This window comes from Pan troglodytes, chromosome X (genome assembly GCF_028858775.2).
Source record: "Pan troglodytes isolate AG18354 chromosome X, NHGRI_mPanTro3-v2.0_pri, whole genome shotgun sequence".
In the NCBI taxonomy this organism is placed as follows: Eukaryota; Metazoa; Chordata; class Mammalia; order Primates; family Hominidae; genus Pan; species Pan troglodytes.
In genome coordinates this window covers 4,148,687-4,175,346 of record NC_072421.2, presented here as the reverse complement: position 1 = coordinate 4,175,346, position 26,660 = coordinate 4,148,687, and the positions used below count along the sequence as shown (strand labels likewise).

At 43.4% G+C, this 26,660-nt stretch overlaps 1 protein-coding gene and 1 non-coding gene across 7 annotated transcripts in view; both read left to right on the top strand.

The window, feature by feature from the left end:
- PRKX (protein kinase X-linked) overlaps positions 1-25,467 on the top strand; it is a 109,695-nt gene extending 84,228 nt beyond the window's left edge. For 2 of the 6 annotated variants that reach the window (XM_016943616.2, XM_016943617.4), the window contains exons 5-9: positions 3,362-3,457; positions 8,548-8,605; positions 14,012-14,089; positions 17,568-17,716; positions 20,943-25,467. In XM_016943616.2, coding sequence (XP_016799105.1) covers positions 3,362-3,457; positions 8,548-8,605; positions 14,012-14,089; positions 17,568-17,693 — 358 coding nt within the window. In that variant the 3' untranslated portion in view covers positions 17,694-17,716; positions 20,943-25,467. Of the gene's footprint in view, positions 1-3,361; positions 3,458-8,547; positions 8,606-14,011; positions 14,090-17,567; positions 17,717-18,558; positions 18,861-20,942 lie in introns of those variants that run through there. The other 4 variants (XR_010154750.1, XR_010154751.1, XR_001714057.4 and 1 more) reach the window with 4 other exon arrangements.
- Positions 22,500-22,607, top strand: LOC112207145 (U6 spliceosomal RNA). The gene has a single exon (XR_002941613.1). It is a non-coding gene; the product is annotated as a U6 spliceosomal RNA (small nuclear RNA).
- Positions 25,468-26,660: the final 1,193 nt, after the last annotated feature.

Sequence of the window (26,660 nt, the reverse complement as noted above, 5' to 3'; positions counted from 1 at the left end):
GGCTACAGTGAGCTGTGATGGCACCACTGCACTCCAGCCTGGGTGACAGACTCAAACCCTGTCGAGGCTACAGTGAGCTGTGATGGCACCACTGCACTCCAGCCTGGGTGACAGACTCAAACCCTGTCGAGGCTACAGTGAGCTGTGATGGCACCACTGCACTCCAGCCTGGGTGACAGACTCAAACCCTGTCGCAAAACAAAAGAAAAATATGATATCTCAGGCTCTTTCATTTGGCCTGTACACATTTATTGAGCACCTGTTGTGTGCCACATACTGTTCCATGAATGAGGAATATAAAGAAATTCAGTGATGGGTGTGGTGGCTCACATCTGTAGTCCCATTACTTTGGAAGGCTGAAGTGGGACGATCACTTGAGCCCAAGCGTTTGAGACCAGCCTGGGCAACATAGTGAGACCTTGTCTCTACCAAAAATTAAAAAAAACAAAAAACAAAACCCTGGCGTGGTGGTGCAGACCTGTAGCCCCAGCTGCTCAGGAGGCTGAAGTAGGAGCATAGCTTGAGCCCTGGAGGTGAAGGCTGAGTGCACTGAGCCAGGATCACGCTGCAGTACTCCAGCCTGGGGGCAACAGAGCAAGACCCTGTCTCAAAAAAAAAAGTAGTTCACTGACATTCACTTGCAGTTTATTGAGGATGCCTTATAGTGCCGTGCAAGCAGGCTCAGTACCGGGCTGGACATAATCAGGTATTGCTCGTGCTGTAGAGTGAAGGAAGCCTCGAGAAAGGTGTCCTGTTCTTGGCCATAGTGGCGTATTCACCACTGTAAACTTTACTTTAACAAATTACTTTATATTTGATTTCATTTCTATTTATTTATTTATTTACTCCGTCTCACTCTGTCACCCAGGCTGGAGTGCAGTGGCGCGATCTCAGCTCACTGCAACCTCTGCCCCTCAGGTTCAAGCAATTCTCCTGGCCCAGCCTCCTGAGTAGCTGAGATTACAAGCACCAGGGACCATGCCCAGCTAATTTTTGTATTTTCAGTAGAGACGGGTTTCACCATGTTGGCCAGGCTGGTCTGGAACTCCTGACCTAAAGTGACCTGCCTGCCTCAGCCTCTCAAAGTGTTGGGATTGCAGGCATGACCCACAGCATCCAGCCTATTTTATATTTTATTTTATTTTGTGACAAGGTCTCACTCTGTCACCCAGGCTGGAGTGTGGTGGTGTGATCACAGCTCACTGCAGCCTTGACCTCCTGTGCTCAGGCGATCCTCCCCCCTCAGCCTCCCAAGTAGCTGGGACCACACATATGCACCACCACACTCAGCTAATATTTTTTTTTTTAAGACTGGGTTTTGCCATATTTCCCAGGCTTATTTTATTTTTTAAATTGACACATAATAATTGTACATATTCATGGGGTAGACAGTGATGCTTTGATACAAAGAATGGAGTAATCAGATCAGGGTAATTAGCATATCCATTTCAATTATTTACCATTTCTTTGTGTTAGGAACATTCAATATCCTCTATGTATTTGAAACAATACGATATGTTATTGCTAATTATAGTCACCCTACAAGACTATAGAACACTGGAACATATTCCTCCTATCTGCTTGTAATTTTGTATCCTTTAACAAACCTCTCCCTATCTCTCACGTCTTCCCTTCCCAGCGTCTAGTATCCTCTGTTCTTCTTTATCCTTTCAGGAGATCAGCTTTTTTTTAGCTTTCATGTATGAGTAAGCACAAGTGCTGTTTAATGTTCTTTTCCTGGCTTATTTCACCTAACATAAAGTCCTCCAGTTTCATCTATGTTGCTGCCAATCAGAGGATTGTATTCCTTTTCATGGCTGAATAGTATTCTGCTGTGTGTAGATACCACCTTTTCTTTACCTATCTGCTCATCTGTTGATGGACACCTATGCTGATTCCCTATCTTGGCTGTTGTGAATAGTGCTGCGGTAAACATGGGCGTGCCGATGTCTCTCCAGTATCATGACTTCCTTTCCTTTGAACAGATACCTAGTAATGTGATGGCTGGGTCATATGGGAGTTCTATTTCTAGTTTTTTGACGAACCTCCATACTCTTCTCTATGGTGGCTCTACTAGTTTACGTTCCCACCAACATTGCATAAGAGTTCCCTTTTTGGCCAGGCACAGTGGCTCACGCTGGTAATCCTAGCACTTTGAGAGACCAAGCTGGGTGGATCACTTGAGCCCAGGACTTCAAGACCAGCCTAGGCAACATGGTGAAACCCCCGCTCTACAAAAAAAAAAAATACAAAAATTAGCTGGCATGGTGGCAGGTACCTGTGATCCCAGCTACTTGGAAGGCTGAGGCAGGTTGATCGCTTGAGCCTGGGAGGCAGAGGTTGCAGTGAGCTGAGATTGCACCGCTGCACTCCAGCCTGGGAGACAGAGCGAGATCCTGTCTCAAAAAAAAAAAGAGTTCCCTTTTCTCCACATCCTCACCAGCATTTGTTATTTTTGTGTGTATGTGTCTTTTTTTTTTTTTTTAATTTTTTTTGAGACAGAGTTTCACTCTTGTTTCCCAGGCTGAAGTGCAATGGCATGATCTCAGCTCACTGCAACCTCCACCTTCCGGGTTCAAGTGATTCTCCTGCCTCAGCCTCCCAAGTAGCTGGGATTACAGACGCGTGCCACCATGCCTGGCTAATTTTTGTATTTTTAGTAGAGATGGGGTTTCACCATGTCGGCCAGACTGGTCTCAAACTCCTGACGTCAGGTTATCCACCCGCCTTGGCCTCCCAAAGTGCTGGGATTACAGTGTCTTTTTGATAATGGCCGTCTTAACTGGGTTGAGATGATTGACACCTCATTGAGGTTTTGATTTGCATTTCCCTGATGATTAGTGACGTTGAGCATTTTTTTTCATATACATGTTGGCCTTTTCCATGTCTTCTTTTGAGAAATGTCTGTGAAGACCACCTGTCCATTTTTTAATTGGAGTGCTTATCTTTTCACTCTTGAGACATTTGAGTTCCATGCTTGGTCATGGTGGTGGATTCACCCCGGTAAACATGAGAGAGCATTTCTGTCCAGTGTTTAGTGCACAGTTAAGGAATGGGCTGGTGGCCCCTCAATAAGATGCCCAAAGGAGTTGCCTTCTGCTCAGCAGACGCCTCTCAAATGGTCTTTATATTCTCTCCAAGGGAGCTTCCCCTGCATCGGACTGTGGCACACGATGCCTTGCCTCTTAGAACCATCTGACTGTCACGTGCTTTCAGATCGTGACAACTTCAGTGTGCGGGGAAGAGCATGTGAAATAAATTATCTTCTGCCTGTGTGAAGCAGAAATAGCTATCATTACAAAGCAGGGATTTTTTTCCATGCTTACTCCCCACTAAAAATACATGTTTGTTTTTCTAACAGGTTTCCTCCGTTTTTTGATGACAACCCGTTTGGCATTTATCAGAAAATTCTTGCAGGCAAAATAGATTTCCCCAGACATTTGGATTTCCACGTAAAGTAAGTAAACCGTTTGCCTCATCACGGGGTGTGTTTATTTTTAAAGTGTCTAAAATCACCGTGAAAACACGCACTCAGCAGGATACCATATTGCATTATTAAATGTGCTGCGCATAAACTATTTTGGACAGTTGTCTTTTCCACAAGAAAAAGATTTTCAGTATTCTACTTTAATGATAGCTTCACATTTTAATGAGTCTTGGCCGTATTGTGTTCTTTTGGTGGTATGTTATATTTAAAATGAGCCAATGAACGAGTTTGTCATCGTATTTTATAAGCGAGCAGTTTTGGAATTTGACAAGAAGGATCCTCCTAGTTCTGTGGCTAACAGAACTGTTGATGGGTTTAGCAGAGTTTTATCCTTTCTCTCCTGCTGAAATTATGCTCAACCTCTAAGTCCTTTTTAACGTCAACATTTTCAGTTCTGAGCATGTTGCTTCAAGAATATTTACAGTTGCTGGATATTGGCAACTTTGGATGCACATTTTATAAAGGTCGTGGCAGTAGGGAAAAAATATATTATTTTCTTAAATATAAGAACGCGGCTGGGCGTGGTGGCTCATGCCTGTAATCCCAGCACTTTGGGAGGTCGAGGTGGGTGGAACACGAGGTCAGGAGATCGAGACCATCCTGGGAAACACGGTAAAACCTCGGCTCTACTGAAAATATAAAAAATTAGCTGGGTGTGGTGGTGGGCGCCTGTAGTCTCAGCTACTTGGGAGGCTGAGACAGCAGAATCGCTTGAACCCAGGAGGCGGAGGTTGCAGTGAGCTGAGATCGCACCACTACATTCCAGCCTGGGCGACAGAGCAAGATTCTGTCTCAAAAAAAAAAAGAATGCTTTTGGTTTTCTGGCTACCTTACCCAATCTGGTCAACTGGTAGCCATTTTTACTGTAATAAGCACTGATTTCTGTTTGTTTCACTGTATTTTTCAGATGAGTTGATGGGTGCACCAGCCCCCTGGGCACAAACTAGAGCTAAATGCATCTAGTTGAGAATTAAACTTTTCTTTTCCATGGTCTATTTTCTTATGAGCCGGTGGAAGTTCAGTTCAGAGAAGACTTATTTCAGGGCGATGGAGCAGGTTGTTTTGAATATGCCCCTTATGGGGCCACTGGCTACGTTCAGTTGAGTTTCTTGGTGGTGAACGCACCCCATCCTAACCAGAGGTTCTTAGTCTGAACAGAAGATAAGGTCGTGTTTTATTGGCTTGAGCATGTGTTGTGTTTGACACACTAAGAGGCAGGCTTTAAAAGACTTTAGCAAGAAAACGAGGCTCCGCTTAACAATGAGTCGCCTAGAAGGGACACCCTGTGCAGTGAATGGTAAGACAGGGAGGTGTCAGGGGAAACAGCACCTCAGAAGCTGACTGCTCTGGAAGGAAATAGAAAGGATTATATAGAACCTCTCTCTCAGGCCCCAAATCCCATCTGAGTTGAGTGACATTATATTAAGTGGATGGCAAAGCACTTTTATGATCGAGTTTGGCCAGGTGAGGTGCTTATGCCTGTAATCCCAGCACTTCAGGAGCCTGAGGTAGGAGGATTTGTTAGGACCAATAGTTTGAGGTCAGCCTGGACAATGTAGCAACACCCCATGTCTACAAAAAATTAAAAATTAGCTGGGCATGGTAGCAGGTGCCTGTGGTCCAGCTACTAGGGAGGCTGAGGTGGGAGGACTGCTTGAGCCCAGGAAGTCGAGGCTGCAGTGACCTGTGATTGCACCACTGCACTCCAGACTGGATGAAAGAGTGAAACTCTGTGTCAAGAAAAGAAAAAATAATAAAATTAAAAAATATAATTATATATATATATGGGGGGGGTTTCCAATGTTCTGTGGAAACAACAACAAAAAAAGGAATTGCAGAAATAGAACAAACCAGAAGCGTAATCAAAGTCTGGTCTCTTGCCACTTGTCCTTCTTTCTCTCCTAGTTTATCTTCTTTGAGAGTAGGGAACCAGCAGCGACCATCTTGGTACTGTCTGATCTAACATGCCTCTCTTTATGCAGCTCCCAGCCCCTTCCAGTGTTCCCCACAGTGCCCCTGTTTCTTTACATACCCAGTGTGGGTTCACCAAGAGCAGAAACAGTGATAGATAGAAGTGAACTGATAGTTCACTTCTTCCCATTATTTGTTAAATCTTATCAAATTGGCTGAGAAGCAAGACCTCAATGACTCATATCTTTCCTTTTTTTCGTAGAGATGGGTATGGGGATCTTGCTGCATTGCCTAGGCTGCTTTTGAACTCCTGGGCTCAACTAATCCTCCTGCCTTGTCCTCCCCAAGTGTTGGGATTACAGGCGTGAACCACTGCACCTGGCCTTAATGAGGCATTTTTCTTATCCAAATCACTGTCCCTGGTTGTCCATGATGCTAGAATTTTGATTCTCAGCTTTTTAAAGTCATATGTTGGTTCCTGCAACTTTTATCATTTGACCAGGTAAACATGTCGCCTGGGCAAATGGCACATCAGGATTGACATTCCTTATAGAAATAAATATCATTTAAAACAAAACACCAAAACAAAGCTTTGGGACTTGTTGCCAATTCGGTAGAGGTATTATCTGCCGGTGTTTTTTACAACACCTGAAAGTACCTGCATCTGAGAGGAGCCAGCTGGTGCCAGGATCGTAAATAAAATGTAGAATTTTGGCTACAGTGCATCAAAAGAGTGCCGGCAGATGTGTCGCTTATCCCGGGGTCAAGGGACCCATCTACAGCTGTGGACACTTCTGTTGTTCCTTTATAGGGCTTTGCATCTTCAGGGGCCTCTTCTCATCCATACTCTTTACTTTCTAGACTGCTTTATAAGAGTTTGCTTTGGTATTTTACTTTTTCTTTTAAAGAGACGGGTGTCTTGCTCTGTCACCCAGGCTGGAGTGCAGTGGTACAATCATAGCTCACTGCAGCCTTGACGTCCTGGGCTCAAATGATACTCCCACCTCAGCCTCCCGAGTAACTGGTGCTACAGGCATGCACCACCATGCCTGGCCAATGTTTTGATTTTTTGTAGAAACGGGGGTCTTACTATGTTGCCCATGCTGGTTTCGAACTCTTGGTCTCATGTGGTCTTCCCACTTCAGCCCACTGCATAGGTGGGATTACAAGCCACTGTGCCCTGTATTTTAAATAAATCTTCATTTTCTTACATGCCAAACACCAAAAAAATTTAAAAAAAAATTCAAGGTCATCAAACATTTTGTTTTCTTACATGACACAGACACACACACACACACACACACACACACACACACACATTGAAATTTATCAGGTGATCACCAAAACATTCTGAAATAAACATAGGGCTTTTTTTCCCACTATAATTTACACCACTGCCTGCCCCATTAGCATATACACTTAAAGCTGATTGGACTGGGATTATAAGAAAACAAAGGTTTATCTAAAATATAAAAGCATAAATAAACCTGTCTTATAATTGCACTCCAGTGAGCTTTAAGTGTGTGTGGTAAGGGGGCAGGCAGTGGTGTAAATCACGTGGGGGACGAAGCCCCACATTTATTTGGGAATGTTTTGGGGGTATAGTGTTTGATAACCTTGATTTTTTTTGGCAGGGGGGAGCATGTCAAAATAATGAAGGAGAAACTCACTAAGTAGTGGAAAGGTTTCTAACTTTTAGGTGATTTTTATATTCCCCACCCTGCTCAAAGCTTTTCAGCCTTACAGGATGGATACAAAATCCTAGCCTTAGGTGGGCGGACAGATGGCCTCTGAGTTTTACTTTGTGGCAGAGAAGCGGTGAAGTCTGACAAGCATCCCATCCTAATTCAGAAAGCATGGTGGCAGGAAACTGTAAAATTTCCGATCAGACAGCACTGGCGAGATTCACAATCTAGATGGTGGAGTCTGACCCTAGGACGTCACCTGGCTTGTCGGAGACTCCACAGTCTGTCACAGAACCTGGGAGTGGCTCAGTCCAAGTTCGTGCTACTTACCTTGGGGCATAGTTTATGCTGGGAAAGCCTAGACGCTTACACCGGGGTCATGGGTATTGGATTGTTTTGGGGGACTTCAATATATTATATTATTATATCATATTATGTATATTATTATACATAATGTACTCTGTGTATTTTATGTGTACACACAGACACACATGATCATTTCTACTTCCATAAATATGCATCTTTTAGAACTCACCTAATCTCCTGGAAGTCTTCAACATCATCTCCAACTACCCACCCTAATTGAACCAGCTTGCTGTTTTTTGTTGTCGTTGTTGTTGTTTGTTTTTGTTTTTTTTTTGAGACTGACTCTACCTCTGTCACCTAGACTGGAGTGCAGTGGCTCAGTCTCAGCTCACTGCAACCTTCGCCTCCTGGGTTCAAGCGGTTCTTGTGCCTCAGCCTCCCAAGTAGCTGGGACCACAGTTGTGTGCCAGCATGCCCAGCGAATTTCTTTTTCTTTTTTTTTGTAGAGATGGGGTTTCACCATGTTGGCCAGGCTGGTCTCAAACTCCTCACGTCAAGTGATCCACCCGCCTCGGCCTCCCCAAAGTGCTGGGATTACTGGTGTGAGCCAGTATGCCCAACCTCCCCACCTGCTGTACTTCTGACATGGTCTGTTATTTAAAAGGAAGATTATAAGTGAAGAAGCAGACTTAGGAGACTCATCCTAATGTGTGTGCTTATGGGAAAGCCAGCCTTTTAAAACAGGAATCCCATCAATAAGCAGACCCCCAGGGCAGCGCATGAGTGTTGATGTTGGTGAAAGCAGATGTCTTCTATTTTGCAGGGACAGCCTGACAGGCATGTTTACGTTAAGTGTCTGGATCCTCCCTGCAGGCACATATAAATTTCACCCTTTTCTACTCAGAGGTGTATTTTCTTTACAAAGATGTAATCAACCCCCTTCCCTTAGCTTCAGCCTTGCACGGGGCAACCTAGCCTTGCATAGGTGATTTAAGAGCCAGTGATGGTAGGAAATAAGCACTAGAAAGTGTTTTGCCAAAGTGGAAATTGAACTGCGGTCCTCATGTCAGATAGATCTTATCTCTGTTGCCATGCTGCGTTTGCTGATGTTGATATATAATCTGTGTACTTTTTTTTTTGTCTCCTTCCCCAACATAGAGACCTCATTAAGAAACTGCTCGTGGTTGACAGAACAAGGCGATTAGGAAACATGAAGGTCAGTATTTGATCCCGTAGGTATTCAGTGGTACCCGATGTGCGTGTCTGCCGTCTAACACCCACATTGGCATGTGCAGGTATAAACCAAGGCTTAGCGGTCATATTTAATCACTGCCCAAATTTCAAATCTGGTGTTTTATTTATTTTTTTAAATTTTACTTGAAACTGCCAGGAAAGATCTATCAAATCTCGGTTTCTGGGCCCACAACGTCAAACTGGGTCTACACCGTATCTCCCCTCCCCTCAAGCAAGGTTAATAGAGCAATAACAATTTATAAGTTATTACTCATTATTTTGTTTACTTATTTATTTTATTTTTTAAACAGTTTTACGGAGAGTGAAGTCACACGCCATGCCATTTACCCATCTAAAATGTGCAATTCGGTGGCTTTTAGTATACACACGATTATGTACAGCCACCCCTGTGGTTAATCTTAGAACATCTTCATCAGCTCAAAAAAAGAAACCCTGCACCCTTCAGTTATCACTGTGCTATTCTTTCATCCTCTCTTGCCCTAAGCCAGCGGTCCCCGACCTTTTTGGCACCAGGGGCCAGTTTTGTGGAAGACAGTTTTTCTACAGACCGCACAACCTAAATCCCTTACTCGCGCAGTTCACAATAGGGTGTGTGCTCCTATGAGAATCTAATGCCACCGCTGATCTGACAGGAGGCGGAGCTCAGGTGCTAATGCCAGCCATGGGGAGCAGCTGTCAGTACAGGTGAAGCTTCGCTCACCTGCCTGCTGCTCGCCTCCTGGTGTGTGGCCCATTTTGGTTCCTCATAGGCCGTGGACCACTACCAGTTTGTGGCCCAGGGGTTGGGGACCCCTACCCTAAGCAGCCACTAATCTACTGACTTTCTCTGTAGGGTTCGGTGTTCTGGGCTCTGCTAAAAATGGAATTGTACAAAATGTAAGCTTTTGCCTCTGGCTTCTTTCTCTGAGCATGATGTCTTCAAGGTTCATCCAGGCTGTAGCCCGTGTCAGAGCTTCCTTCCTTTTCCTGACTGCATAGTATTCGATTGTGTGGGCAGACCTTGTTTTGTTTATCCATTCATCTGTGGATGGACATCTGGGCTGTTGCCACCTTTTGGCTTTTGTGAATGGTTCTGCCATGGACATGAGAGTAGGTGTTTTATGTGCGCAGGTGATGATTTTAAAAGTTGTGCATCAGGTATGATTTCCACAAACTTTTTGTGTGGAGGCAAGTATATAATTGACAAACAGACTATTCCTTAAGTAGTATCATACCTGATATGCGTGTTTTGACATCCCTGAATTTGACAGAATTCATGGACTTTTTGTTGGCCATTTCTAGCTCTGGACAACCTCAGAGGGACTTATACATGGAGGAACTTCCATATACGTCTTGACCCTGTAAATTACAGTCTGGAGAGACACAGTACACCGGGGTGTGAGGCTTGAACCACTTGGCTCTCTTGGGGCCCTCTGTGTAGTTTAGGAGTCTCCAGTAGCTGCCATGAGAACTGACCACAAACTAGGGGCTTAAACAACAGGAATTTCTGCTCTCCCCATCCTGGAGACGAGGAGTCTGAGATCAAGGTGTCTCAGGCCTCCAGAGGCTCTAGGGGAGGATCATTCCTGCCTCTCCCAGCCCCTGGGGGCTCCAGGCATCCCTGGGCTTATGGCCGCATCACTCCAGTCTCTGTCTTTCTTCACGTGGCCTTCTCTGTGTCTGTGTCTCCTCTTCTGTCTCTCAGAAGGATGCCTGTCATTGGGTTTAGGGTCATCCTAATGCAGGATTATCTCTTCTCAAGAGCCTTCCCTTAATTACATTTACAAAGACCCTATTTGCATGTAGGGTTCCATTCCCAGGTACTGGGAGTCAGGACATGGGCATCTATTTTGAGGGCCACTGCCCAATGTGTGATAATTGTGTCTGCTTCCTGCTAGAGGCTCTAGTGGGGGATCCTTCCTGCCTCTCCCAGCTCCTGGGGGCTCCAGGCATCCCTGGGCTTGTGGCCACACCACTGCAGTCTCCACCTCCATTTTCACATGGCCTTCTCTATGTTTGTATCTCCTCCTCTGTCTCTTATGAGGACACCTGTCACTGGATTTAGGGCCCACCCTTCTCCAGGATGATGTCATCTCAAGAACCTTAATTTAGTTACATCTGCAAAGACCCTATTTCCAAATAAAGTGATATTCACAGGCACTGGGGGATAGGATGTGCACATATCTTTTTGAGGGACATTGTTTACCCTATAACAGTAGTCAAGCCTCTGTCCTTTACATTATTTGCAGACAGCAACGGATACCTTCAGGTCTCCAAGGAGCCTATCCAGCCAGGTTGCACGGTGTGGACTCATCTGTGCCACGGCTCTTCATAAGATTGGACGGGTCCTGTTTTAATGCCACAGCCATTTAGAAAAGAGCTGGGTCTCTTGCTGGGACTGCAGGGAATCACAGACGACCCATATCTAGAATCTGCTGGGAATGGCGTAGTGACCATCATAGGTACCTTCCAAGGGGGAAGAACAAGTTTCCCAATCAAAGGAATTGGGGAAAAGCTCACAAACTCCCAAGCTAGGTCTTAAAGTCTAGTTAAAGCTTCCTGATATGGAGATAAACTGAAAGAGACTCAAGAAAACACTGACTTTTATTTTTTTTTAAATTAACACATGAAAATGGTATTATTTAGCATGTACAACATGAAGTTTTGAAATATGTACCCATTGTGGAATGGGTCCATTGAGTTCATTAACATATGCATTACCTCACATAATTACCATTTATTTGTGGTGAGAACACTTAAGATCTACTCTTTGAAAAAAATTGTTTTTAAGAGTTGGGGTCTTGATGTGTTTCCCAGGCTGGTCTCGAGCTCCTGAGCTCAAGTGATCCGCCCACCTTGGCCTCACAAAGTGCTAGGATTACAGGCAAGAGCCACTGCACCCAGCAAGATCTACTCTTCCAGAGATTCTTGAGAATACATCATTAGTTATAGTCACCGAGCTGTGCAAGCGACTGACTTGAACTTGTTCCTCCTGTCTCTCTCACTTTGTCTCTTTTGACCAATGACTTCCCATCTCAGCCCCTTCCCAGCCCCTGGTATCCACCACTCTACTCTCTGCTTCTATGAGTTCAACTTTTTTAGATTTCCCATATAAGTGAGATTAGGTGGTATTTGTCTGTCTCTACCTGGCTTATTTCTCTTTCTCTCTCTCTCTCTTTTTTTTTTTTTTTTTGAGACAGAGCAAGGCGGAGGTTGCAGTGAGCCAAGATGGCACCATGCCCTCCAGCCTGGATGATGGAGTGAAACTCTGTCCATTGCCCCGCCCCCCCAAAAAAACATAGAGTATAGTAAATAGATAAACCAGGGACATAGTCATTTATTATCATTACCAAGTATTAGGTGCCGTAGGTAACATATGTGTTAGACTGTTATACGCCTGGCAGCGTAACAGGAGGGATGCATTGTCCTGTGGTTACAATGGCCATGATGTCACTAGGGGATAGGAGTTTTTAAGATCATTATAATCTTACAGGAGCAACACTGTATATGTCATCCATTGTTGACTGAAGCATCATTTTGAGGCTCATGACTGTAGATACACACCCACACACACACCTTTTTTATTTTTATTTTTTCAAGACAGGGTCTTGCTCTGTCATCCAGGCTGGAGTGCAGTGGTGCGATCACAGCTCACTGCAGCCTTGACTTCCTGGCGTCAAGTGATCCTCCCACCTCCGCCTCCCGAGTAGCTGGGACTCAGTGCATGCACCACCAAGGCTGGCTAGTTTTTTATGTTTTTTTGTAGAGACCAGGTCTTACTTTGTTGCCCAGGTTAGTCTCAAACTCCTGGGTTCAAGCAGTCCTCCTGCCTTGGCCTCCCAAAGTGCTGGAATATAAACGTGAACCACTGCTCCCACCCCCCTCACACACACTTTATATAACACACACACACTAGTTTGGATACTAATGTGAATCTCGGTATATACATATACTTTATACTCTACATATAAAGTGTGTAAAGTACATATGTATATGTGTATATATATATAATACATGTGTATATATTAACGTGTATGTATATAAGTATGTGTATATTTAATATATGTGTATGTATTAACGCGTATGTATATAAGTATGTGTATATATAAATATATGTGTGTATATATTAACGTGTATGTGTATAAGTATGTATATATTAACGTGTGTATGTCTATAAGTATGTGTATATATTAATGTGTGTATGTGTATAAGTATGTGTATATATTAACATGTGTATGTATATAAGTATGTGTATATATCAATATATGTGTGTATGTATGTATGTGTGTGTATATATTACTATGTATGCATGTGAGTATATACAGACACACACATCCTTTAGTATCCAAATTAGAATTTTATCTGATGGATAAAATTTATTTTATTTTATTCTCTTATTTTATTCACAGCAGTCTTACTCTTATTCACAACATTGCTGAAGGTAAAACTCAACAGTATTATTTGTTGCTTGACTTAGCTAAAGATTAAAAATACCTGTTTTGCAATAAGAAAAGAAAAAGTTGTCAAAACAACTGGATGGGAAAACAATAGAAAAAATTCACATTACTGTTTCCTTTTGAAGATATGGTTGTGTACGTATTCCTCTTTAAGGATAAGAAATTTGAAACTACAGTAATGCTAACTGATAGACGCGTTAAATTCAGATGTACTGGCTTCTGTTTCATGGAACCTACGTTTATTTCTTCTGCTGTCCCACATTTAATTGATAACAACATCACTACAAGTATAAGAAAAGGAAGCAGAGTGAGGTTTACGGATGAGCACTTGGGAGGGATTTCAGAGGTCGTGATGTCCACAGTGTGAGCCAGCGATGCCTGGTGCTACCCTTGAGCATGAAGCAGGCCGACTTGAACGCACCTTGTTAATTGCCAGGCCGTGCAATGTCGTTCTTAAGGTCTCTTAGATTGGACATCCTCGGTTTGAGTTCCCAGTCTTGTTATTTACTTGCTGGGTCCTACGGAGCAAATTAACATCATTCCTTGAACCCTAGTTTCTATGTCTGTAAAATACTGAATAAGTTTGCCAAGACGAAAACAGGAGACAAACTGAGAAATTACTGGCTGTCCAATTTTATGTCGAGAGATGGAATCGTATTTACCTTTCTCGTCTTTGGTCCGGAATGCAAATGCATTGCACAGGAGCAGAATGACTGGATTTGTTTCTGCGACAAAAAAGGGCAAACAAAACGCTAACAGCTTTGCTTGCAGGTTTTCCTGGCAGCTCACCCTCCAGGCACAGTTCTCCAAAATGCAGCAAACTTGGTCTGTTTGTTTCAATACTAAAATAATGTAGAGATTCTTTGGGGTATTTTTCTTTCCTGCCCTGTCAAAATTCTGTACACTGACGACACGTGTTGTTTCTTTTGAAGAACGGGGCGAATGATGTGAAACGTCATCGGTGGTTCCGCTCCGTGGACTGGGAAGCTGTTCCGCAGAGAAAACTGAAGGTACAACACATATCAGTGGGTGACTCAGTATGCCCGAGCTCTCCCATGAACAGGGACTGCCTCTGAATCCTGGGACTTCTTTATTGATGGCTGAGATGTAATTAATTTATATAATACAACTATTTGTCTAAAACTGTTCATAAGCCAAGTTTCCCACTCTGAGTGTCTTAGTGCTAAACATCTACCTAGCTCCCACAAAGGCAGGAGCCGCCACACCCAGTCATATACCACATGTTCTTTGTCCATTCATCCCTGGATGGACACTTATCCCAGATTTTGAAGCAGATTTTAGGAGACCTGGCCTGATTCCTGACTAGCTCTGTGACTGCTAAACCCTACTCCCTCCTCTTTAGTGGAAAGCGGTCAACAGGATTACAGAGATAAGCAAGCGTCTAGCACCATGGTCATCGTTCAGTGATGGTGGTGTATTACATGGAGAATATTCTTTGGAACGTTTCTGGCCAAACTGCCTATTTTTAAACATCTGGCTTTTTGGCTGGGTGCTGTGGCTCACGCCTATAATTCCAGTACTTTGAGAGGCCAACTCAGGCAGATCACTGGAACCCAGGAGTTTGAGACTAGCCTGGGCAATATGGTGAAATCCCGCCTCTATAGAAAATACCAAAATTAGCCAGGCGTGGTGGCATATGCTTGTGGTACCAGCTACTTGGGAGGCTGAGGCACAAGAATTGCTTGATACCAGGAGGCGGAGGTTGCAGTGAGCCAAGATTATGCCACTGCACTCCAGCCTGGGCGATAGAGCCAGACCCTGTCTCAAAAAAAAAAAAAAAAAAAAAAAAAAAAAAATCTGGCATTTTTTTCAATGTATAATACTTGTCCATTTTATAAATGAGGAGACTGTGCTCAGAGAAGTTAAGCAATGTGTGGAAGGTTACACAGCTGCTAAGCAGTGTAACTATCACAGGTACATATTGATGGGGGTACATGTTATATTTTGACACACGCATAGAATGTGTAATGATCAACTGAGGGTAACCAGGGTATCCATCAGCTCAAACATTTATCATTTTTATGGGTTGGGAATATTGCAAATCTTCTAGCTATTCTGAAATATACAATATATTGTTAACTCTGCCCACCCAACTATGCTATCAAACACTGGAACTTATTCCTTTTATCTAACATTATGTTTATGCAATATTTCTTCATCTCCCCTTCATCCCCTACCCATACACACTTCCCACCCTCTGGTAACTATCATTCTACTCTCAACCTTCATGACATCCATTTTTTTAGCTCCCACATATGAGTGGGAACACGCTGTGTTTCTCATTCTGCGTCTGGCTTAGTTTATTATTTACTATTTATTTTTTGAGACAGCGTCTTGCTCTGTTGCCCAGGCTGGAGTGCAGTGGCACGATCTTGCTCACTGCAGCCTCTACCTCCTGGCTTCAAGCAGTTCTCATGCCTCAGCCCCCTGAGTAGCTGGGATTACAGACGCCCAGCTAATTTTTGTATTTTTACTAGAGACGGGGTTTCACCATGTTGGCCAGGCTGGTCTCAATCTCCTAACCTCAAGTGATCCACCAGCCTCAGTCTCCCAAAGTGCTGGGATTACAGGCATGAGCCGCTGCACCCGGCCTGGCTTAGTTTACTTAACATGATGGTCTCCCATTCCATTCGTGGTGCTATAAATGACAGGATTTCATTCCATTTTATGGCCGAATAGTTTTTCATTGTGTGTATGGACCACACTTTATCCTTTCATCCGTTGGTGGACACTTAGGTTGATTCCATATCTTGGCTTTTGTGAACACTCTGAACTGCATATGTTACTGATGGGAGTGTTCAATGGTAGTGTTTTCACCTTTGCACTTCAGAGTCAAAAGAATGGAGAATGCTTAGAAATGCTTATTCCTAGTCCTCAGCTCAGACCAGAGTTTCTGGGGCTGGAGCCTGGGATGATACGCTTCTTTTTTTTTTTTTTTTTTTTTGAGATGGAGTCTCACTTTGTCACTCAGGCTCGGGGTGTAGTGCAGTGGAGTGATCTCAACTCACTGCAACCTCCACCTCTTAGATTCAAGTGATTCTTCTGTCTCAGCCTCCCAAGTAGCTGGGATTACAGGTGTGCGCCACCACATCCAGCTAATTTTTGTGTGTGTTTTTAGAAGAGATGGGGTTTCACTATGTTGGCCAGGCTGGTTTCGAACTCATGACCTCAAATGATCCACTCTCCTCGGCCTCCCAAAGTGCTGGGATTACAGGTGTCAGCCACTGGGCCTGGGCTGATGCATCATTTTGTTCAAAGTTTTACCTTTTCAAATACTTTATTGTATTAAATTGCATTAAAAAAACAATTTGAATACGTTTTATCTATCCACATTGGTCAAAAACCAAGTCAATATTAAAAGAGATATATTGCCAAGTCTCCCTCTTACCCCCTCCAAGCCACCTGTAGGTAATCACCTTTTATTAAGTTTTTCTGTGTATCCTTCTAGAGTTTCTTTGTGCTAATAAAAACCCACATGGATACATGCATTCTTATTTTTGCCACTCATTTATACAAATCTAGAGTACCGTAGTATGTACATTATTATAGTCTTGCTTTTTGCACTTAACTGTATAATCTGGAGACCTGTCTACATACCTGGCTAGCTTCCTCATTTTTTTTTTTTTTTTTTTTTTTTTTTGAGACGAAGTCTTGCTCCGTTGCCCAGGCTGGAGTTCAGTGGTGCGATCTCGGCTCACTGCAACCTCCGCCTCCCAGGTTCAAGCGATTCTCCTGCCTCAGCCTCCCAAGTAGCTGGGATTACAGGCACCCACCACTATGCCCGGCTAATTTTTGTATTTTCGGTAGAGACAGGGTTTCTCCACGGGCCAGGCTGTTCTCGAACTCCTGACCTCAGATGATCCTCCCACCTTGGCCTCCCAAAGTGCTGGGATTACAGGCATGAGCCACTGCGCCTAGCCAGCTTCCTCATTTTAAAAAATACTGCATTGTATTCCATCACATGAGTGTACCATAGCTTACTTAATACTATATATGTATATATTTTGAGACAGGATCTCACTCTGTCTTTCAGGCTGGAATGCAGTGGTGCAATCATGGCTCACTTGGAGTATCGACCTCCTGGGCTCAAGCAGTCCTCCCACCTCAGCCTACTGAGTAGCTGAGACTGCGGGCACACAGCACCACACCCGGCTAATTGTATTTTTTGTAGAGACAGGGGACTCCCTGTGTTCCCCAGGCTGGTCTCAAACTTCTGAGGCTCAAGCGACCCTCCCGCCTCACCTTCTTAAAGTGTTGGGATTACAGGTGTGAGTCCCCACACGCAGCCTCATTCACAATATTTTAATTCAAAGATTGCCGCGTTCATAAACGAAGGGAAGACAGCTTTAGTGTTTTGCAAATCATTTTCATTTTTAGGTACAGCGACAGAAATAAAGGGGTGTGTGCAGCATCCAAGTGTCCCGTTCCTTTCTAACCATGCCTTTGTGCTTCGGCCATGTCTCACAGCCTCCCATCGTGCCCAAGATAGCTGGCGACGGCGACACTTCCAACTTCGAAACTTACCCTGAGAATGACTGGGACACAGCCGCGCCCGTGCCGCAGAAGGATTTAGAAATCTTCAAGAATTTCTGAGGACAGGAGCTCACATCTGGAAGGTATATCTTTATATTTAGTAATTACCAAAAAATGAGACTGGCTCGACCCCACATCCAGGTGTGGCTGCGTTTACTGAGTGGGGCTTAACCTCATGCACACAGAGGTCAGCAGTGAAGCAGAGCAAAGGGGATTGATTGCAAGGGTCAGCGAAATAAACACAGCCATGCCTGGGACTCCAGGTCAGCATGTGACCGTCAGAGGCATCAGCATGACAGTTCAGAATCCATGTTCTGCGTCAGAACCTGCACGTCTAAATAAGACCGCTAGGTGGTTTGTGTGTGCCTGAACATTTGAGAAGCCCAGCTCCTCTGGTCCCTGTTCCAGAAACCCTGAGTGACAGGCGAGCTTCCTTAGAATAATTAACAAGTATTTCCAAAAGTCTCTTTAGGTCTCCTTTGGTTAAAAAATAAGAAGAAGAAATATGCCCTCATAGGAAATTTGCTAAGCTTAATTGAAGATGACTGGAAAAGGATTTTGAGTCTATTACTTCTTTGAGCCTTTGAAGGTCTATTATTATTTTTTAAATAATAATAATATTTTTTAGAATCCCTCATGAAATTTGCTAAGCTTTAATTTAAGATGACTGAAAAAGGGTTTTGACTGTGTTATTTCCTCGAGCCTTTGAAAGTCTATTATTAGTTTTTAAGTATGGATTAAAAAGAGCTTTCAGTTACTCCTCAATTCTAAATTGCTTGGTTATATGGCTTCAATTAGATCTTTCTTCCTGTAACACACGAGCAAGAAAAATACCAGTGAAGCAAAATATTGTCAGTGATGTGTCTATTCATTGACATAGCTTGTTTTTCCCATTTTGATTTCCATTCCCGTAATTTTCCTGTAGTCTTCCCAGTTATGTGAAGTGGAAAGCCAATTGGCTAACCAACACCATTCGAAACAGACACCAAATGTCGCAATTGCTGATTGGGGAGAGGAACCAACCTGCTGAAAGACATGGTGAATGAGAGCCCTCCATCCTGGGCAGGTGTTTACATGGATGTACCAAGAGGAAAGCTGGATACAAATTAAAATAATAGACAACAAAATGATAGAGGAATAGGTGGCTATGACCTCGAGAAGATAACCTGTCTCCATGGCATGGCTTCACCTCTCAGTGTGTGATGAACGCTTTTACAGTGGTGACTGGTTTGTATTAACATGAGAGCGTGAAACTTTACCAACTTCATAAATGCTCATGAAATCCAGTTGCGGGTTTTAAAAATCATAAGATGTTCCTGAATTATTTTCTTCTTTTTGTTTCTCTGCTCTACTCTGGGGCTTACATTTTAGCTGACTCGCCCATAACATCTTACAAATTGTGTCTCTCCAGGAAATCTTTAAAATGATGTAAAGACTTGGTTTGCTTTAGTATGAAGGACCCCTAGTTGATAAGCCACAAAAATAGAACCTTTCTCTAATAGAGACCCCTCAATTGTAAAATTTACTTAAAGAACAAAAAAGCTTCCATTTGATGGATTTTTGTCGTATAATCAGTGAACAGTTTCATTACATCCTGTCCCCAGCTGCCCCTACTTTCCCTGAAAAAGATTCCACACATAGGAATAACCTTTCTCAATCTGATATGCATTGTTGAGAAAGTATGTGTAAGTATTATTTTTGCTAAGTGGAATCATTTTTAATATAGTTTGGCTAGTGGTTGGGGCTCTGTTTAATGAATTTTTTTTTCTTTTTGAGACAGAGTCTCGCTCTGTTCCCCAGGCTGGATTGCAGTGGTGCAATCTCAGCCCACTGCAACCTCCACCTCCTGGGTTCAAGTGATTCTCCTGCCTCAGCCTCCCGAGTAGCTGGGATTACAGGTGCCTGCCACCACACCAGGCTAATTTTTTTGTATTTTTAGTAGAGATGGGTTTCGCCATGTTGGCCAGGCTGGTCTTGAACTCCTGAGCTCAGGCAATCTGCCCACCTCGGCCTCCCAAAGTGCTGGGATTACAGGCATGAGCCACTGTGCCTGGCCCAGATGCAATATTTTAATCCATCTCAGTAATTTTATCAAGTAATTTGCACACCAAACACATCCCTGGCATTTTCAGCAACGAGCGATTAGTTGCAGGAATTTTATGCAGGAAGATATTTCTTCATGAAGCCAAATCTTCTCCTGTAAATAAGACACCAGTTCAGATGAATCACTGCACTTGAGGGCAGCTTAGAAACTATGCTTTAGCCGTTCATCTTTGTTTGAATCACCCTGTATGCCTTTCTGAATGTGGAGGAGGAATTTAAGAGAACTGACTCACTATGTCTTTTATTTTACTTTGTAATAAAATATTTTCTGTCTTGCTGTAAGGTTCTCTGAGGAAGCATGTTGAATTGGGGATCCCATTTTTCTTGTGCAGTTCATCATCTATTGGCGGATAAATTTATCTATTTATGGATAAGCGTATGATAGAACATTCTTCAGGCTGGATGTGGTGGCTCCTACCTGTAATCCCGGCACTTTGGGAGGCCGAGGTGGGAGGCTCACTTGAGGTCAGGAGTTTGAGATCAAGCCTGGGCAACATAGTGAGACCCCATCTCTACAAAAAATAAAAAAGTTAGCCAGGCGTAGTGATACATACCTGTTGTCACAGCTATTCTAGAGGCTGAGGTGGGAGGCTCGCTTGGGCCTGGAAAGTTGAGGCTGCAGTGAGCTGTGATTGTGCCTGTACTCCGGCCTGGATGGCAGAGTTAGACCTCATCTCAAAAATGAAAACAGGGCTGGGCGAGGTGGCTCATGCCTGTAATCCCAGCACCTTGGGAGGCCGAGGTGCATGGATCATCTGAGGTCAGGAGTTCGAGACCAGCCTGGCAAACATGGTGAAATCCCATCTCTACCAAAAATACAAAAATTAGCCAGGCGTGGTGGCGGGTACCTGTAACCCCAGCTACTCAGGAGGCTGAGGTAGGAGAATCACTTGAACATGGAGGCAGAGGTTGCAGTGAGCTGAGATCACACCGCTGTACTCCAGCCTGGGCAACAAGAGCAAGACTCCGTCTCAAACAAACAAACCAAAAAAACCCCTTACCTTTAAAACATTCTTCATTTCCTTTTTATTGGCCTCTCCTTTTAGAATTCAGGCTTATGGATCCTTGCAAAAAGAATTAAAAAGGGAAGTTTTCTTTGTTATCACTTAGGGAAAGGAAACCTTTGTATTATCATTGAGATGATGATTACAAAATTCATCCAGTTACTGAGCAACTCACAGAATCTTTTGTCCTATTTCATGCTAGAAACAGGAAGATTGGAATCTGCCTGGAACAAAGAACTGCACCTAAGCAGACCAGAAGCAAAATGTCTTCTTCACGGCATAAGGACATCTCCACTTTTCTCTGTACCTGTGTGTATAGAAATAGATTACAGCACAGTTGAAATTCATGGAACTGGCATTATTTAAGCAACTGGAATTCCACACTGTAGGAAGGTTTTGAAAATTGTTTGGTTGTAGATTTTTTCTTATCCTTTAGTGTTGTGTTCCTACTGTGATGTCTTGGTTTTTGTCATAGACTTAAGTTTATAAGTTTGAACTGGACTTGTTCGATTATAACCACAAATTGTGTGTGTGTGTGTGTGTGTGTGTATGCCTGTGTGTATATATAGAAGTCATTATGGCAGATGCACAGAAATTGTGCAGTGATGTAAATGTTCATACTTTACAGAGCCTATAATTTTTATTTTTCAATTTGTTTTTTCAAAAATCTCGGGGACAACATCTGAAGGGTATGTTGCATGGATTTAAAAAAATCATCTCACATGCATTTTATAGTTTTGGGGAAGAAAATATCATGGGGAGGTCTACCTTCAGTATCTTTAGTGCTTCCTACCTGGTAACTTGAGACTTTAAAAGAAGAAACAAAGAGAGGAAGATATGGGAGCGAATTTATTCCAAGAATCTACAATGACATTGAAGTTGTTGGAGGAATGTACTGTATCTAAAAAAACCTTCTGTGACACATTCAAAAATTTCATCTGAGCTGGGTGCAGTGACTTGTTCCTGTAGTCCCAGCACTTCGGGAGGCTGAGGTGGGTGGATTGCTTGAGCCCAGGAGTTGGAGACCAGTCTGGGAAGCGTGGTGAGACCTCATCTCTACAAAATACAAAAAAATTAGCCGGGCATGGTGGCACGTGAGTGTAGTCTCAGCTACTCAGGAGGCTGAGATGAGAGGATCACTTGAGGCTGGGGAGGTCCAGGCCGCAGTGATCCGAGATCACACCACTGCATTCCAGCCTGGGTGACAGAGTGAGACCCTGTCCAAAAAAAAAAATAAAAAAAGAAGGCAATGGCTTTTTGCTTTTGAAAGTGGTATGAAGAGAACATCCACTTTAAGGCTTTAAAAGACAGTGAAGCTGGTTGTAGTGGCTCACTCTTATAATCCTAGGATTTGGGGAAGCTGAAGCAGAAAGATTGCTTGAGCCTGGGAGTTTGATACTGGCCTGGGCAGCATAGCGAGACCCCATCTCTATTAAAAAAAAAAGATGTTAAAACAGTGAAATTGCAGAAACAGAACATAGCCACCCTTTTTCATCAGTGACCTTTTCTTCACATAGAGGTCAACTCAGTAGGTGAGAATAATTAGTAGGTTCAGCAGAATAAACTCTTTACAATTAATAACTCAGTGGAAAATGATGTTCAGATGGTGAAATGTGGAAATGTTTTAGACAACTCTATTTTCAGCCTGTGCTTCTCACTCACCATCCTGTTGGGATTAACAGTTGAGGGCCATCGCTGTCTAAACATTTAGCATGCAGTTTCCCATCAGTTTTACCGTGAATGTGGAAAGGTGAAACTGCTGCTGACTTCGGCAGCAGGTATACTAAAATTGGAATGACACAGAGGAGATTAGCATGGCCCCCTGCGCGAGGAAGATCCGCAGATTCATGCAGCATTCCATATTTTTTTAAGAAAAGGTTACACTGTGCACCGACATGTGGAGCTAGAAGGAAAAGCTTTTAAGTCTCATGTTTGCTGACTATAAAAATAAATCATAGTAATATTATTGAACATTCTACTTTAAAAATTAATAAAACCATAAATGAAACACTTGAGCACACTTTAAAAAGTACATAAACCCATGAGTCCATATGCCTATTTTTAGGTTGTCTGTTTTATTATCCAGGATTTCATACTCAGATGAGAATTAGCATCAGGAAAGCCTGAAATGCCTTAATTGTGAACTGATATGCAGGAAAATGAAATATGCAAGCACATTGGTGACCTTGTTCTTTACAGACATCGTGATCAGCCTCCAGCCATACAGAACAAATGAGAAATTAGAAGCGATTCCAAGAACGTGTGATGGTGTGAAACCCACTTTGGAGCATCACACACATTTCAGCATTTGAAGTGACACAAGCTACCTGGTAACTGCCCATGGCAGGGTCATAGTTTAAATGGCCCAATGTCATGTAGAGGTTAATTTAATCAAAATGAGCTATAAACATGGAGCAATCACTGTATAATTTTAAAATAGTTTACCTGGCCAGGCATGGTGGCTCACGCCTGTAATCCCAGCACTTTGGGAGGCCGAGGCAGGTGGATCACCTGAGGTCTGGAGTTCGAGACCAGCCTGGCCAACATGGCAAAACCCCCGTCTCTACTAAAATACAAAAATTAGGTGTGGTGGCGGGCACCTGTAATCCTGGCTACTCGGGAGGCTGAGGCAGGAGAATCGCTTGAACCCGGGAGGCAGAGGCTGCAGTGAGCCGAGATCGTGCCACTGCACTCCAGCCTGGGCCACAGAGCAAGACTCCGTCTCAAAACATAAAAATAAAAAAAATACAAATAGCTGACCCGGGTGGGCATTCCAAAATGTCCGCATGGACGATCACGAAACAATCACGGTGCGAAATGTCCACATGGATGATCACGAAACAATCACGGTGCGAAATGCCCGCATGGATGATCATGACAAACAATCACTGCGCAAAATGTGGAGGAAAATTCATTACCATAATCACAACATTTGTATCAGAAAAACATTACAAATTTACTTTGCTTCATGTAATTTTATGAGTTGGCAATATTTTCTTAAATTGGAATACTCTAAGAGAATAGGACATGGATATGTTACAAGAAGTATATTGGGGCAAGTCTTGTTTTTCTGAAGGGAAATGCCACCGGCCTGCTTTCATAGGCATTGATAAAGCCAGGAAGGAAATAAAGTCACAACCGAATAGTATACACTGTCTCTACTGAATTCTTCTAATTCCTTCGCAACAGAAGTCTAAATCCTGCTTAGCCTAAACATATCTATAGCCAGCGATGGGCAAATTATATTTGCTGTCAGCATGATAGAATAAGAAGCAGAAACCCCCCAGCAGTGGGGTAAGATTGCGCGCTTCATCCCCTCAAAATGCTGTTCAGCCCCACTCCCTCTCCACGCCCATCAAACAACTGCACAATCACTTGTTACTGAATTTCTCATTCAGCGTTTTCTTTCTGTCCATACTTAAAGACCAAATCATTTGTTTGCTTTGAAGAAAAAGCAAAAACAAGAACAAAAACACCAAATCATTTGAAATCACTATCCATTAAAAAAAAATCACCAGTGGAACTAAACAGTTGAGTGGTTTGGGATGTGTTCGCCATTTCTGTGTTTGACCTACATGGCCTCTAGTTCTTTGGACCATTGTAACTGTGAAACTATGGCTTAACACTGTTAAAGACCCCAAGGCTCAACTCTGTAGCCACGTGCACCTCAGGCTGCACAAATACCCCACCAGAATGTCACAATCATTCATTGCTCCAGCTACCGAGTGAACAGGGTGCAAGACAGCACTGGCTTGGGTTTTATTTTTGCAGCCAGTTAACTTTGCATCAGGTCTACACAGTCCTTGCAGCCTTTGATTTCTCCAGTTGTAGAGATTTGAAATGGGGTGCCCGGGTTCCTCTCATTTTTCCTTCAATCTACCTAGCATGCATTTTACACACATTGGAGGAGTCGTATGCACTGTTTTTCTGTTGCTGATGGAGGCAAGCAGGCTTTCTAATTAGTCTAACTTAAACGGATGGGATTCACTTAACAAAAGCAAGAAGAAAAGCACACGAACAGGTGTCTTAATGCATTTGGATAGTTTCTTTGCGGGGGTGTGTGTGTGTGTATGTGTGTGTGTCTTGGTGAAGGTGAGGGGCTGTATTTTCACCCAGCCTTTTCATAATCAAGTTTGCTTTGCAAACCTTATGGCCTTGCACCCCGCAGAACAGTCCTTCCTAATAGCAGGGATGCTCTGTCATGGTTTTCTGTAAATTATCGTGTGTTGGGAAGTTCTGTTCAGGCTTAGTTTGATCTTCCATGGTGGAGACTTCTGTTCTGTATGTAAAAGGCATTACAATTGTGTTTTAGCAGATGAGATTTGAAGCCTTTCCACAGTCCTTGTGCTCTGAGATGGCTGTTGAGCTCTGCTCAACTGTCGTAGCTGAATTCTTTCTTTGCGCTGAACACTGGGCAGCCTCACCATGTTGCCAACGTGCTTCTGGGGCCCCTGTGACTGCCGCCGGATGCCGCGCACACAGGCAGAGTGCCTTTGCAGGTTTGTGCACCCCTTGGCGAGCCAGAACTGGGAACCCCGCGGGGTGACCCCGCCTTCTCATGGGGGGTCGGGGAGGGGAGTGCCTATTTTTAATCCTGTCTGTTTGTTGCACAATGGAAATCACTGTGATTTGTACATATGCCCTAGGAAAATTTTACTGCTGTCTAATTTATGTAATAATACTGTTGATTCCAGGTTTGTTTAATAAAACTTTGTATCTTTTCAGAAGTCTGAGTTTTATCTGCTTCTGTCTCCAAACAAGCTGTGGCTTTTCTCCTTTGGTCTAATCCAGGGATGGGCAATTATCTGTAGGGGCCACATGGCAGATATTTTCTGCATTGTGGGACACACAGTCTCTGTTGCACAGAGTGCAAAAAAGCTGCTATAATTAGGCGGAGGTGCACGCTTGTAATTCCAGTGCTTTGGGAGACCAAGGTGGGAGGATCACTTGAGCCCAGGAGTTTGAGACCAGCCTGCAATGTAGCAAGACCCTATCTCTACAAAAATTAGAAAATCTGTCAGTAGTGGTAGCACGAGCCTGGGATTGCTCAGGAGGCTGAGGTGGGAGGGTCACTTGAGCCCAGGAGTTTGAGCCTGCTTTGAGCTGTAATTGTACCAATGCCCTCCAGCCTGGGCGACAGAACAAGAACCTGACTCTTAAAAAAACAAAAATCAAAAAGCCCCATAGATAATATGTAAACAAGTGGGCATGGCTGTGCTCCAATGAAGTTTTATTGACAAAAATAATCAGAGGGCCGGATTTAGCTCAAGGGCCAGCATTTGCTGATTCCTGTTGTAGTGTGATGTTGACTTTGCAGATTGGCTTCACAGGTTGTTAAAAATGTGCTGCCCTCATCATCATGAATGAATAAAATATTTTATTGCTTACTCTTATTACTCACATATTTGACACCCAGGTTTCTGAGTGACATTCGCAGCTTGCTAAAAACATCCTGACTTCGTACATTGTAAAATCAATTGATTTGTAATTTTTGACACTCACATAGCACTTGCTATTAGCAGAGGCTGAAATATTACACCCAGCTAAGGGTCAAACACAGGCCTCTTTACTTATGACCAAGCTGTCCCTGTTCCCATCTTGGAATTCCCTGGGGAAGGGAGTCTTCCCATGGGCTGGTATGGCTGTTCAGGGTCTGGTTCAGGGACCACTCGGGAGTTTCTGTAGCATAGGTTCTTGGTGAGTGACAGTCTGATTTGGGAAAGGATATGGAGTGTTTGTGTGTTTGTTGGAAGGCTAGGGGAGGGGTCTTGAAGCCCCTTCAGCAGAACAAACATGCTTTGTACTTTGGGGTAAGATTGCTAGAGATTGTCCAGGGTTGTGTCAATTATGTGTCATAGATATGTATTAATATTTAGCCACACCCTGTTGGAGCTCTCTGACTTTCCTAGAAGTCAGGCTC